Raw genomic sequence first — 14,716 nt, forward strand, 5'->3', positions numbered from 1 at the left:
GTACCCATATTGGTTCTTTTTTCATTTCATCCTAGTGATCGTGACTGTTGTGAGTATTATCATTATTACCCTAATTTATTTATAAATTATAATCTTCTTGCAGCTATGAACTGATCTATTTTATACCAATAAGCATGGGCGTAGCGAGGTACGGGCAGCCCCCCCCCCCCATATAGAATCCTGGCCACGCCCATGCCAATAAGTCGACTTTTATACCTAAGTATATTCAATTAAGATGGGATTTATATCAAATTATTCAAAACTATATTTAAATCACTGAATTTTAAATAACATAATATTAACTTAAAATATTTTATGGTGTCTTCCATTTACAAACTGATAGCAGCTAAAAATAGATAGTTACAACATTACTTTTATACATTTTTGTAAACAAATAATATTAGCCAAAAATAAGACATTTTTTCAGTAACATTACACTTTTTGTATTTGTTAAATTTTATTGTTCTTGTTATTAATATATAATGTGTGTTCCTTGTTACCAAAGAATTTTATTGTGTATTGATGGAATAACTGATTGTATTTGTATTATGATATCAGTATTTCTGTTTAATATTCTTGCATTTGTTACTGTTAATAAGTTACCACGCAGTTCAAATGGAGTTATCCAAATATGTTATAAACCAAAGAATCCTCACGATTCTAGCCAATGTTATAGTGCCTTCACCTAGTTTAAGTACCTAAATTATTTCGGTTTGTTGTTAAGGTTTAAAATAACAATATAATAAGTATAGTTTTCAAGGTTTTTTCATAAAATTTTAATGTAAGGATGTGTGATCTAGTGTGCTTACAAAATTTTGATAAAGTATGTCCATAAGCTAAAAGCTTAGGATTTTATACTTCCAAGTATTGAGTGACATCTTTAGTAATGAACAATTAATTTTAGCAGTATTTTGAACAGTATACATTTGAGAGTTTTCTTTATACACAATGACGAAAACATTATTCAGTATCTTTACTAAAGCCTATGAAAAAATTATTATCAAAACATGCAAAAAAGACGCACAGATCTAATTTTAAGAATTATTAATATTAAACTAAAAAGTGTTTGTATGTGGTGCCATCTATTGTCAACTAAGATCAAATTTAAGGTACCTTCATACCTAATGGTATGAACCTTACCTTACCTTAAAATTATTTCATAATAGAAATATTACTTTTATTTGTCAACGGGCCAAGGCTCTACAGTCTACACAAATGGTTAGCAACTCATAAATCACTTTCATCAAGATCTCGGCTTTTGGACATGCTTTTGTTTTTTTACTATAAATTATTAAAAAAAACTCCCACCAAAGAAAAACCTTCTAACACTTTTTCTTTATTTCTTGATTTTACTATGAATGATCATTTATTAATATACTTAAGAAGTTTTATTCATATAGCACAATGGTACTAGATTTTAAATCCATATTGTAAACTAAAATGTTAAAAAAATGGGTAAGAGTAATATAAATTTTTTATAACTGTTAATTCTTGTTACTAGCTGTTAATACTCTTACAAATGCATTAAAATAATGCTTTAAGATATTTTAATATACTGTTGTTGGCATATTATAATTATGAATTATGATACACCTTAATATTATAAAAGTATTTTAAAAACTATATTGTGCTGTCCAAAATATTTCCTTTACTTTCAAATTTTAATTTGGGAAAGTTTTGTTTCTTAAATCGATAACGTGACTAAAATTTGTTTTACAATCCAGTGAAAATGTAATAAGTATATAATTATTATTGTATTACCTACTTGCATCCTAAATGGCAATTTTTCAATGTTTTGGGGAAACAGCATGTTTGATTTATTTAAATTGGATTACAATTATGTTTATAAATAAATGTTCATACAGAAAACATACAAAACTCTTTCAATAAATAGTAATTACACTAAATAACTCCTTTTCAAACAGTCCACCCCAAGATGTAAATAGATAAGCGACAATGAATGATATTAATTTTAAAAAATATTAGAGAACAATTTCATTGTTGCAGGTGAAGTGGATTTTTTAAAAACAATGATGCACAATCTCTTGCCTGTCGTACCGATGAAGACGAAAAACTTCTGGTCGCAATACGACACAAATTATGAGTGTGAGAGATGCAAGAGGAAGTACAGGCATAAAAGTACGTACAGGAGACATGTTACCTATGAGTGCGGTAAAGAGCCAATGTTTCGGTGTCCATTCGTAGACTGTTCATACAAAGCTTTCCAAAAAACGCACACGGACGCACACGTGAAAACGAAACATAGGCTATTGACTGTCGAATACAAGGGATGATGTTTAGATAGTTTGTAAATTATTATTTTTATGTGATATTAAATATAATTTTATGAGAAAGTGTTATTATTGTAGGAATATGTTTTGTTTCGATCAAGGTAGAATACAGCTAGTTTATAATGAATTAATATGGTACATACCAAAGTACATACTTACATATTTTATCAATAAATAATATTGGAAATAAATTGGAGACCAATTTTCGATTTCCCGCCGAATGACGCTGTGACTTGTGAGCTGTCACTATAAATTTTTTTCTTATAATGGCACTTCGGCTATAACCATGGCCAGTGATGAGTATAAAGGGGGTGACAGACACGCGAGTAAGTACGCAGGCTTATGGCTCGACGACCTTACTCGCCTGTGTGTCACCTAAAGTTCGCGTACTTAAAGATTTCGCGTAAGTTCGCCGTCTTGGAATTTTACTCGTAGCTCGTACGTCTGGCAGCACTGCGAGTCGCGAGCCGCGAGCCAGTGTTGCCAACACGACTGATACAAAATTTGCTAAACTACTGTTAAAATCTACTGTAATTAATGCTAAAAAATTATGCTAACATTTATCAGTCAAATAAAACGTTTTTTAATTTTAAATCTTATAGCAAATCATGTTAATACAAATAACCGCGTTTTGCCCAAGAGGGCCTCCCGACGACGCATGCCAGCTAGATATGCTGCGAGTGTGAGTGTGGTGCCAGGGTAATGCGCTGTAAACGCGGCACCTCCCCTTTCGCCTCCCGCGCCCCTTTTTGAAAACGGACGGCACGCGCCGCCCGCCATTTTTTTTTCAGTGGATTTCGAGCCGTGAGACTGCGCGTACGTACCTTTCAGTCTCCCGCGCAATACACACGACGTTCGCACCGCAAGCAACATCGTCTTTCCGTTGTGTTAATAATTTATCGTAGTAACTATATACCTACTGTAAAGTGTAAATACTGTAACAAACTGTACCACTGATCCACAACTTTGCTTAGTTAGTAAAGTCCTGAAACCACACCCTGAGTTCTCATTTTCTGCCTACCGGCAGTGGCGCATCCCTTTTGGTAGTTCCCAGTACTAAATCTGGCACCCACGCCTATATCTGGCGTCCCAACAGTGTGGATTAGTGGTAAAACTAAAAGTGATCAAACAATTCGTGTTGTAACTTGTAACTTGTGAGTGTGATTTTTGTGAACCCCGTGTGTCGAATTCCGCGACGCGACTCCGTACCTACCTACATTTGTGCGTACGCGGTACACATTACGTACGAATTATCCGCGTAATAATAGTAATGACGCGTACAAGAAGTAAAGTGAACGCGGAACAACCGCAAGACATCTACAGCGAGTTGGAGCTAGAAACCGCGACTCCCGCGCAAAAGGTGGCGGCCGCGCCCGCGCCATTATTTTCACATGGCAACAGAGACGATGCATCAAGCATTCCCCATTCCTCTGTGCCACCTCCGCATCAGCATGAACACCAGGAGTTCCAGCATACTGACGCCGAGGGTGCTGATGCAACACGCATTCCCCACCGCCCCTCCGCCCCTTACATTGCTGACGCAACATTCTCACAGCAGAGTGTTTCTATGCTCCTCGAAAGCCTACAAAGAACGCAAACGAACGCTATAAAGGAAATTCTAGACAGCGTTCTCGGCCACCGCGCGATGACCTCGACTCCCGCGCCGGTGCCTACTGAAAGTGGTAATTTTGCGCGATGTAAGGCTGTGTTTAGCGGCGCACCTACCGAGTCCATAGAAGGATTTATAGACGCAGTAGAAAGCTATAAAGAGTGTGCCAACGTGACTGATAGTAATGCAATAAAAGGTATGTCAATGTTGCTAACGCATGACGCGGCCACCTGGTGGCAGGGCATTAAAAATCAAGTGACTACATGGGACGAGGTCGTAATTAACCTACGGAGCGCCTACGGCGACCGACGGCCGCCCCATAGAATTTACCGCGACTTATTCGCAACCGAACAACAGATCGAGAATACCGACGTGTTTGTTGCTAAAGCGCGCGCCCTGTTATCAAGGCTACCACAGAATGATTTGACTGAAAAAGTTAAATTAGACATGATTTACGGCCTTTTAAACGTGCGAATAAGAAAACGACTCCGCAGAGAGGAATTTACTACATTCGCCGAGTTATTACAACATGCTAGAAACATCGAAGACTCCATGGGAGAAGAGGAGCGACGAGCATCAACAGCGAAGCCATCGCCGGCCGGCGCGAGTACTTTCCGCACCGCCCCGGCTCCCTCCGCTGCCGGCGCGCAGACACGAGGCGTGCCCGCGGTGCGCGCGCAGCCCGCGGCCTCCGCCGCGCTGCCGCTGCCGCCGCCGCCCCGCGCTGCCGCAGCCCTGCACGCGCCCGCGCAGCCGCAGCCGCAACAGCGCGGCGTGCCCGGCGTGAACGCGCCTCTTCGGGCTTCCCCGACGACCTCGGCCTCCGCCTCGGGTCCCGCCCGACCCTACTGTACCTACTGCAAGCGCTACGGTCACCGCCGTGAACAGTGCCGTAAGTTGGAGGACAGAGGTGAGTCTTTCAGAGACACTAATAACGCGAGTGAAAATGCCGTAAATAAGTTCTATAGTGTTAACGACAAGTATACCAGTTATATTGAAAACGTACCTACGCCTTGTAAAGGTACTGTACCGAAATGTAAAAAGTCCGGTACCGATTTTGTACAAAATTCTTATAAATTTCGTAGTCACAAAATTAATGACGCAATAATTTCGCACATGTGTCCCGAGGGAAAGTGCAGTAACTCAGATTTATCACATAACGTTCCGTGTACTTGTTGTAACGGTGTAATGCTAAAGTGCAACAAGTCCGATTTGGCATGCAAATGTAGTACATTTTTTGTGGACAATTTCAATGACGCTACGATGACCTGCCCGCAGGTAAAATGTGATAAGTCTGATTTTTCACAAAATCATGTTGACACCGACAATAATGTTTTTTCTCAAAATAACGCTAAGGGTAAGCGTACATGTAACTGTACATTGCTAAAGTGTGATAAGTCAGTTTTTTCACAAAATCATGTCGACACCGACAGTAATGTTTTTTCTCAAAATAACGCTAAGGGTGCTTGTACATGTAACGGTACATTGCAAAAGTGTAATAAGTCTGATTTTTTACAAAATTTTGTTGACACCGACAATAATGTTTTTTCTCAAAATAACGCTAAGGGTAAGCGTACATGTAACGGTACATTGCAAAGGTGTAATAAGTCAGATTTTTCAGAAAAATCGACTCAATATGTCAAAAATTTTAATTTTACTGATGATGTTAATTTACTATATTGTTATGATGATAATTATGTACGTATTAAGGACGATGACGACTTGTTGGCATGTAGCGTCGGTGATAGTCCCGTCAAACGTCGCGACTTACGTCCCATTTTCAAAATCGAGATTTTGGGAGTAAATGGTACAGCTTTAATTGATACTGCCGCGAAACATTGTATTGCCGGTCACACGCTATATGCTCTCCTTCTACGTAAAGGCCACCCGCTCACGCCTTCGACGAGGCAGATTAAACTCGCCGACGGCCACGCACGTGAGATGAACGTTCTTACTACCACGTTGCAGGTCCGGTTGGAACACGTTATCATCACAATACCATTTCTTATTTTCCCCGAGTCCGGCGACAACGAGACGTTGCTCGGTATAGATTTCCTTAGGGCTATGGGTGTCGTTATTAATCTCTCCAAAGAAATATGGTATTTTGACAAGAATCCTCGTGTTAAACATACGCTACTTTTCGAACCAACTTCGCGTGGCACTACTTGTGCCTCTACAGACGTTCTCCGAGATGACGAGGGTACTCAGCTGGAGTCAGCAGAGCGAGAGGAACTCGCCCAGATCCTCGTTAGGCACGCGCACATTTTTCGTCCAGGGGGAGCGCCTACGCCTTTCGCGGAACACCGTATAGATACGGGTGAGCACCCACCGATAGCAGTGCCCCCATACCGTCTGAATCCTGCGAAGAAAGAGGTTATGAAAAAAGAAATCGAGAAAATGTTGCAGGAAGATATAATTGAAGAGTGCGAGTCCGCATGGTGCGCTCCGGCGTTGATGATCCCAAAGGCTCGTGGCGGCGTCAGGTTCTGTGTAGATTACAGGCGCATGAATGCTGTTACCAGGTCGGACACGTACCCCATGCCGCTGATTGATGAGCTGCTGCAATCAACAAAAAGGAACTGCTTCATGAGCACGCTTGACCTGAAATCGGGTTACTGGCAAGTTAGCGTCCGAGAAGAAGACAGGGATAAGACGGCCTTCATATCTCCTCTCGGCATATATCGCTTCAAGCGCATGCCCTTCGGCCTCAAGAACGCGCCTGCCACATTCCAGCGGCTCATCGACCGCCTCCGCTCCTGCTCATCTTTAAAGGATGTAGTTCTATTGGCCTACTTAGATGACCTTCTGATAATCTCAGAGAGGTTTCAACAGCATCTCAAAGACCTCGAGGCAGTTTTCGAACGCCTGACTGAATACAACCTCTGTGTCAATAGGGAGAAGTGTGTCTTTGCAAGGGAGAAAGTAAAGTACCTTGGACACATAATCACACAGGAAGGCGTCTCCATCGACAATGATAAAGTCAGTTCTGTACTCGAGATGAAGGAACCGACCAATCTCAAGCACATGAGAACTTTCCTTCAAACGTGCTCGTGGTTTAGGAAATTTATTCCTAACTTTTCCCAAGTGGCTGAACCACTAACACGTTTGACACGAAAGAACCAAACATGGACTTGGGGCGCAGCTCAATCACAAGCGTTCAATGAACTCAAGCGGTTGCTGACTTCAGCGCCCATTTTGATTCAAGCTGATTTTAGTCGACCTTTTATTTTACGAACGGATGCCAGTAATTACGCATTAGGAGCTGTCTTACTTCAGGGGGAGGAAAAAGAGGAAAGACCAATTGAGTACGCGAGTCGACTCCTTACCTCAGCGGAACAAAACTACTCTACCACCGAGCGTGAAGCTCTGGCGGTGGTATGGGCAGTCGAACGTTTCAGATCCTACCTCGATGGGCAACCCGTTATAATAGGAAGTGATCACCAACCACTCCGCTGGCTGCTGACTTTAAAATCACCAACCGGTCGGCTAGTGCGATGGGCTCTCAAACTCCAGTCATTTGATATACAATACCAGTATACTCCAGGTAAAGCAAATGTTGTGGCCGACACCTTAAGTAGGCCGATCTGCTCGGGAGAAACCCGCGATCAATGCGGCATTTGCTCTGTAATAATAGACGTACCTGTGAAGAAACCGGATCTGTTGAGGCAGGAGCAGCTGGCAGATCCAGAACTGGAGAAGATTGTCAAAGAACTTGAAGCCAATGACGAAGTCGCAGCCCAGCGTTGGACGGAGCGGGGATATATGATGGATCAAGGAGTGTTGTACCGGTATAACCCCGACTCAGACAGTGAATCACCACAACTCGTAGTTCCAGCTGACCAACAGGAAGACATCTTGAAGCAATGTCATGACTCTGCGGTAGCAGGGCATCCTGGAATTGACAATACTTACCGAAAAGTATCGCAGCTGTATTACTTCACTGGAATGCGCAGGATAATAACTGACTACGTGAAAGCTTGCGTCCAATGCCAAAGATATAAGGCCAGCAATAACAAGCCACCAGGCCTCCTCCAGACGCCCGTCATGAACCAACGTAACGAGGTGTTGGCCATAGATCTATTCGGCCCATTACCAGAAGGAGAGGAAGGAGAACGGTGGATATTGCTCGTTGAAGACACGGCCACAAGATGGGTAGAGCTGTATGCGATAAAGGATGCTACAGCTGAAGCTTGCGCACGTGTCCTCATCGAAGAGTTCTTCATGCGGTATGGGTTGCCTCGCAGGATCATATCTGACAATGGAGTCCAGTTCATCTCGGCAGTCATGCGCCAATGTATGTCAGTCCTGGGTGTGACACAGAACTTGGTGCCACTGTATCACCCAGAAGCCAACCCAGCAGAAAGAAAAAACCGCGACCTTAAGGCACAGTTAGCACGATTGGTTGAAGGAGACCATAGGACCTGGCCCAAGAACTTGCCGGTAATCAGATTTGCCCTGAATAGTGCCGTGTGTCGTACAACAGGAACAACACCAGCTTACCTGACATTCGGAAGGGAGTTGCGGTCACCTTCGGAAGCAACACATGACCAACGTGCCATACTGGACAAAGAAAACTTTGTCCCACAAATTACACCCTACTTACGACGATTCCTAAACTCTTTATCGGCGATTAGAGAAAGAGTCGAAAAGCAGCAGGATAAGGCGAAAGAATACGCCGATCAGTCGCGTCGTCAGGTGGACTTTCAAGTGGGTGATAAGGTCCTCCTAAAATCACACCTTTTGAGCAAAGGTTCAAAGGCACTCACTGCAAAGTTCATGCCGAGACGTGATGGTCCTTACGTCATCGCCAAGAAGATAAGCCCTACGACGTACAACATTGCGCGTATGGAGCTGCCTCATGAGATTATAGGGAAGTACCATGTTCAAGATTTGACTCGGTTCATTGGTAACGATGATACTCCGCCTGAACCAGTTAACCCCGTCAAGAAACGCGGACGACCGAAGAAGGTTGATGAGCAGCTAGTCCAGGAACGAGGGCGTACACCTGAACTAGAGGGGGAGTATATAGCAAATCATGTTAATACAAATAACCGCGTTTTGCCCAAGAGGGCCTCCCGACGACGCATGCCAGCTAGATATGCTGCGAGTGTGAGTGTGGTGCCAGGGTAATGCGCTGTAAACGCGGCACCTCCCCTTTCGCCTCCCGCGCCCCTTTTTGAAAACGGACGGCACGCGCCGCCCGCCATTTTTTTTTCAGTGGATTTCGAGCCGTGAGACTGCGCGTACGTACCTTTCAGTCTCCCGCGCAATACACACGACGTTCGCACCGCAAGCAACATCGTCTTTCCGTTGTGTTAATAATTTATCGTAGTAACTATATACCTACTGTAAAGTGTAAATACTGTAACAAACTGTACCACTGATCCACAACTTTGCTTAGTTAGTAAAGTCCTGAAACCACACCCTGAGTTCTCATTTTCTGCCTACCGGCAGTGGCGCATCCCTTTTGGTAGTTCCCAGTACTAAATCTGGCACCCACGCCTATAATCTTTAATAATCAACAAAATCTCAATTTATTTTATGTTATGAAACAAAATATTAATTTATTGGTGTTCGAATATTCGCACTTTTACACTCACAAATCACCGGTTATTTATTTTAAAACTGAAATAATTACGGAGCTACTTCTTTACCGTCGAGCGGTGGCGCCCTCTTCATTATCCACACATTTATTTTATGTCAATTGTGAGCTATTCCTATCTCTAGTAGGGCAAAACCAGAGATAGATCAAATATGGGAATGGCCGTAAGCCGGGTTCGTTTCATTTTTTCGCAGTTTGGCAGCTGACTGTCAACTTCATAATTGAGTGTCATGTTCAATAACATCCTAACAGTTCTGACAGAAATTGTTATTGAACATGACAGTTGACACTCAAGTATGAGGAATAGCTCACAATTGACAAAATAAATGTCTCTAATGTCTAATGTGGATGTGTGGATAATGAAGAGGGCGCCACCGCTCGACGGTAAAGAAGTAGCTCCGTAATTATTTCAGTTTTAAAATAAATAACCGGTGATTTGTGAGTGTAAAAGTGCGAATATTCGAACAATACTGAATGAACAAAACTATACATTGAAGTTTAGTAAAACAGTGCAAAAATAACTGTGTAATCAACAAAAAAGTGCAGACGATAAAAGTGTCAATACATCCGTTTAAAAAAACCAGCTTAGGACTTTAAAACACGAAAATCTATAATCGTACAGTGATATAGTTTAATCCTAAGTACAAGAGTGGACTCATATCATATTTAAAACAAAACTAGTGAAATTTGTGCTGAACATAACATAAAAATCTTCGAACACAATAATTATTGTAAAGTCATACAAGTTAGCACATATTTCAATGCCAGTCGCCATCTACCAGCAAAGGCACGAACTAGTTCACCATAAAGACCAAGATCCCTGATATATTTAATGGCTACGATGGCTACCAGGCAAGAAGTTTTTAAGATCTAGCTACTAGAGGGCACTACCCAATCAATGCTTATTGGTAAAACAGGATCTGTCAAAAGATTGTAAACAAGTAGAAATAAGAAGAAACATGGAGGAGATTATGATCGCGCTTAATAACATACAAAAAGAAATTAATGCCCAAAAGATAGAAAACCAGAAAAATTGTGAAAAAATAACAAAGAAGTGACACAAAGTATTAATAAAATGCTAGATGAGAGCACGGACGTAAAAAAATGAGAGGTTTCTTAAATGGGAAGAACAACAAGTCAAATTGGAAAACTTAATAGAAAATCAAGAACACAGAATATATTTATTGGAAAAAGAGGTGAGACAGAGGAACCTAGTATTTTTTGTATTCAACCTAGTGTTTTTTGGATTCACTGTCTGGCATTTTTAAAAAGCTATTTTTCTAATAGATTTCAAGTAAAACGGACGTGTTTTGTGAGTGCAACGGCACTCAAATGATTTATCATTTAATTGTTTTCAGAAGATAAGCAATGTATTAACAAAACGTTATTTATATTTGATCAATGATGTTTTAATAAAGATGGCGTATGCTCATACAAAGCGGTCCTCAGAATTTGTTCCTATACGACATATAAATACCTACCTCTGGTATATATCTATAAATTACAACAATGAATGCGACAGTTAATACGTAACGAATGATATAGAAAAGGATTGCTATATATTTTTAGTTGCACTTGACAGGCGCGCGCGTCGGTCGTAACTCGTAGGAAAACAAAAGTGTACCCAATGTACATAATATTTAAAAAAATCCTAATACATGGGGCGTTTAACGTGTAATTTTTTTTCTCTTGGTCTGTATATAGGCACATAATGTAGAGTTACTTTAGGAGTTTAGTCCGGATATACGTCCGAGCTAAACTCTTACAGTACTTAATGCATACTTCCCGGAAAAAGGTACAGTTCCCGCGTGATAAAAGAATTTTGGCGCAACGGAGTTGCGGGCGTCATCTTACTAGATGACGCCCGCAACGCCGTTGCGCCAAAAATCGTATCGCGCCTTATTTTAAGTATAATATATATTTTAATCTTAAAATAAGGGGGCAAACGAGCGAATGGGTCACCTAATGGAAACAACTACCGTCACCCATGGACTGTCAATGACTGACAATCTGTTTTCATTTTGGATCAGGGATGTACCCTGATCCAAAATGAAAACAGATTGACATACATCGCGACATACAGACTAATAAAGTCACTAGTCAGGACCATATTGAAATATTGTTCGGAGATATTCGTCGATACAAGTCAGTTCAAGGGCATTTATAAAAAAATATTTAACCACCTGGAACTGCGGTCTTCTTTTACAGAAAATTGTATACTTACCGGTGGAACATTTTCGAATACTTATTTGCTCATCAGCAGTTAATAACATAAATAACACTTGTGGTGGACGCATTTATGGTTAAGAAGATCTAACCGAGGATAATATATTTTTACCAAGTGATAAAAAATCTCAAGATAATGTTACAGTTTTAACTGTTATCCTTTACAAGGAAAACGATTTATGTAACGTGGAACAAATCGTTGGATATATTTCAGGTTGGGTTTCCAGAAAACTTTGCGAACGTTTGAAATGTGAAACGTGTCGTTCATCTTTGTTTACCGATGAAAAATTATGGTTTCACAAACTGGTCACATTGAAAGATATCTAGGAGGTTTATGTTTTGCTTCACCCAATGTTTTTTTAGTCTGCTTATCAGAAAAATTATCAAAAAATTCATTTAAAAGAACGGTCCCTTTTTCGGTAATTCTCGAGACATTCATCAGTTACAATATACTATTTTGAAATTTTTTAATCATTTATTTTATTTATTTATTTTGTTCAATACTGTATAAAGTAATATTTACAAAATACAAGAAATCTTGCCGCAAAAACTACAATGAGTTTATCTGAACAAGATGTGGTTGCATTAGTTAACTTTACACAATAGATGTTTTTAGGGTTATGTACCCAAAGGGTAAAAACGGGACCCTATTACTGAGACTTTGATGTCTGTCCGTCTGTCCGTCAATTGATAACCTCCTTTTTTTGAAGTCGGTTAAAAATTGTGCTCTCTTGCCGATGAAACCACAGGCACTGCAAATTTTCTCATCCTTTTGGCGTAGTATATTTGTCTTGGTCTTCAAAATGGGCAGAACATATTGTACTATTTTTTTCAGGCATCCAGTCATACTCACTTCTAAAGGCATATTACTTCTGTTTTATAATACTTATAAAAATACTTACTTATAAAATGTATAGATTTATAATATAAGACCCACCCCGGAAACCGAGCGGCGCATGGCGTACTAGACAGCTTGCTTATCCATATTTTAATTTATAAATAATTAATCTAACATGGTTTGGGCTAAATGTTAAAAGGGTAAACGCATGTGTAGTTTTAAATTAAAAAATATTAAAACAAAAAGATGTTTACAATATTACGCAAGTAGTTGATGCCTACGTGTTGGTGCCTACGCAAGCGCTTCTGATTATTTCAATTGATTATTCTACTAACTGTCCTTATCACGCTGCAGTTGTCATCCGTATTTTCTATCCTTTTTTAGTTTAATTTTTTGCATTGAATAATTTGTCGATAATTTTGGAAAATATCCAAATAAAAATTAATTACTAGATGTTTTCATGTACTTACTTGTGGTACGTAATTTTTTCATCCTTTTTTACATTATAAGTATAATTTTTGCATTTCCTAAAAACGCAGCTTGGCATTTTAAATCAAAAACGTGACACAATGATTATTCTAACGTGACACCTCGTCGCTCACTCGCTGCCAACATGCAACTAATTCAAAAGAAGGGACTTAGTTTCATCTGGCCATATCAGACTGTACGCGCTAGTGCGATATCTACCTTTTTTTATAATAGAATATCATAGTATTTGATCATCAGTCTAGGCAAATGTTTTCGTCAGAATATAATTTTGATTACAAAACGGGAAGTGAACATCACGTCAGATTTGCGACATATTGCTTCGTGACCTAAGGCTGACAAGAGAAGTCGCAAAACCGACAGCATAAAGCTAAGTCTACATGTCATTGTAAGATTTTTACACTTTTAGGTTTCACAATGCCACTTACTCGCGCACAAAGCTCTCAGAGGTAAGTATAGAGAAAAATTGAAAAGAGAGAATACTTAAAAAAGTTGAGGCCCAGGGACTAAAAAAATTGCAAAAAATAAAGTCTAAGAAGAAAAAAGTTTCACAAAGAAGCGGACAAAAGGAGAAAAGACAGTTTTCAAGGGTTGTTAAATAATAAACAATGGTAGAAACTAATTATATAGCCATTTATTTTAACCATGTAAATTTTTGGATTCAATGTAAACCCAGCCTTATAAAATATGGTCTATCGGTTTTGAGACTGTCCCCCGTTTTGCGACAGGAAAAATATTAATTTTTACTTATTTTTAATAATAAGCATACAAATTATTCCAATGAAATATTTAAAATGGTTTTATTGTTCCGACATACAATAATCATTTTATCGTAAAAGTAGCGGCTACTTTGGCATCAGCTGTGACAAAACAGAACTTACATCTAGTTTAATTGGTATTATTTTCACGGAGTCCACTTTAATGTTCTATTTTTCAAATAATAAATTTTATGATCTTCGTAACGCAGTTAAAATATTTCGCGTCTTTCTTCATACTTAATAGTTATACGAGCATAAAGACTGTGGCAAAACTGACACTTTTTTCGCAGTGACAAATTAATTAGATGATTTCTCGTAAAAAAAATAAATCTGCAAGCAATTAAATATGATTTCCATAAACTATAATGTATCTTTAAAATATCTAAATCAAAATTTCATCAAAAATTTAACATTTAAAATTTAAACACGAATTCAGTCATGGTACACTCAATTTTGAAAACGCTCATAGATGAAATCGACTATGTGGTCGCTGAGATCGACAGTATATAAATAATTATACTCATGCTTTGTCCTCGAGATTAGCAAGTATACATGTAGTAGGCAGACGGTGTCGCCAGATCTTTGCACTGTATTTGAGATATTATAATCTGTGGAAATCTACCCTATTTTTTTTTTGTGAGGGTATATTAATATTCATCATAATATTCAACTGATCTTCCGTTCTTCATTACGCATTCAGTGCTTCGCCAGACTGCACATTTCCGCGCGTTATTGTTCTGTTAACCAATATGGGCAAACGTACACGTGATAGTTACGACGACTTTAAAGTTATTGCAAAGAAAATCGAGAAATTGGAAGAGTAATACAAGCGCGTGAGACGCAAAGATCGTGATAAACGATCCTTGCGGAGTTCAACATCGACGTCATCGTCCTCGTCGAACACTT

General features: G+C 39.6%; 1 protein-coding gene across 1 annotated transcript; it reads left to right on the forward strand.

Annotated features, from left to right (window-relative positions):
* The first annotated feature begins 3,561 nt into the window (after positions 1-3,561).
* On the forward strand, positions 3,562-5,189 carry LOC121739472. Its single transcript, XM_042131956.1, has 2 exons — positions 3,562-4,810; positions 5,179-5,189. Exons 1-2 carry the CDS (start codon positions 3,562-3,564, stop codon positions 5,187-5,189), a joined length of 1,260 nt encoding a protein of 419 aa, XP_041987890.1.
* Positions 5,190-14,716: the final 9,527 nt, after the last annotated feature.

This window comes from Aricia agestis, chromosome Z (genome assembly GCF_905147365.1).
Source record: "Aricia agestis chromosome Z, ilAriAges1.1, whole genome shotgun sequence".
Taxonomy (NCBI): domain Eukaryota; kingdom Metazoa; phylum Arthropoda; class Insecta; order Lepidoptera; family Lycaenidae; genus Aricia; species Aricia agestis.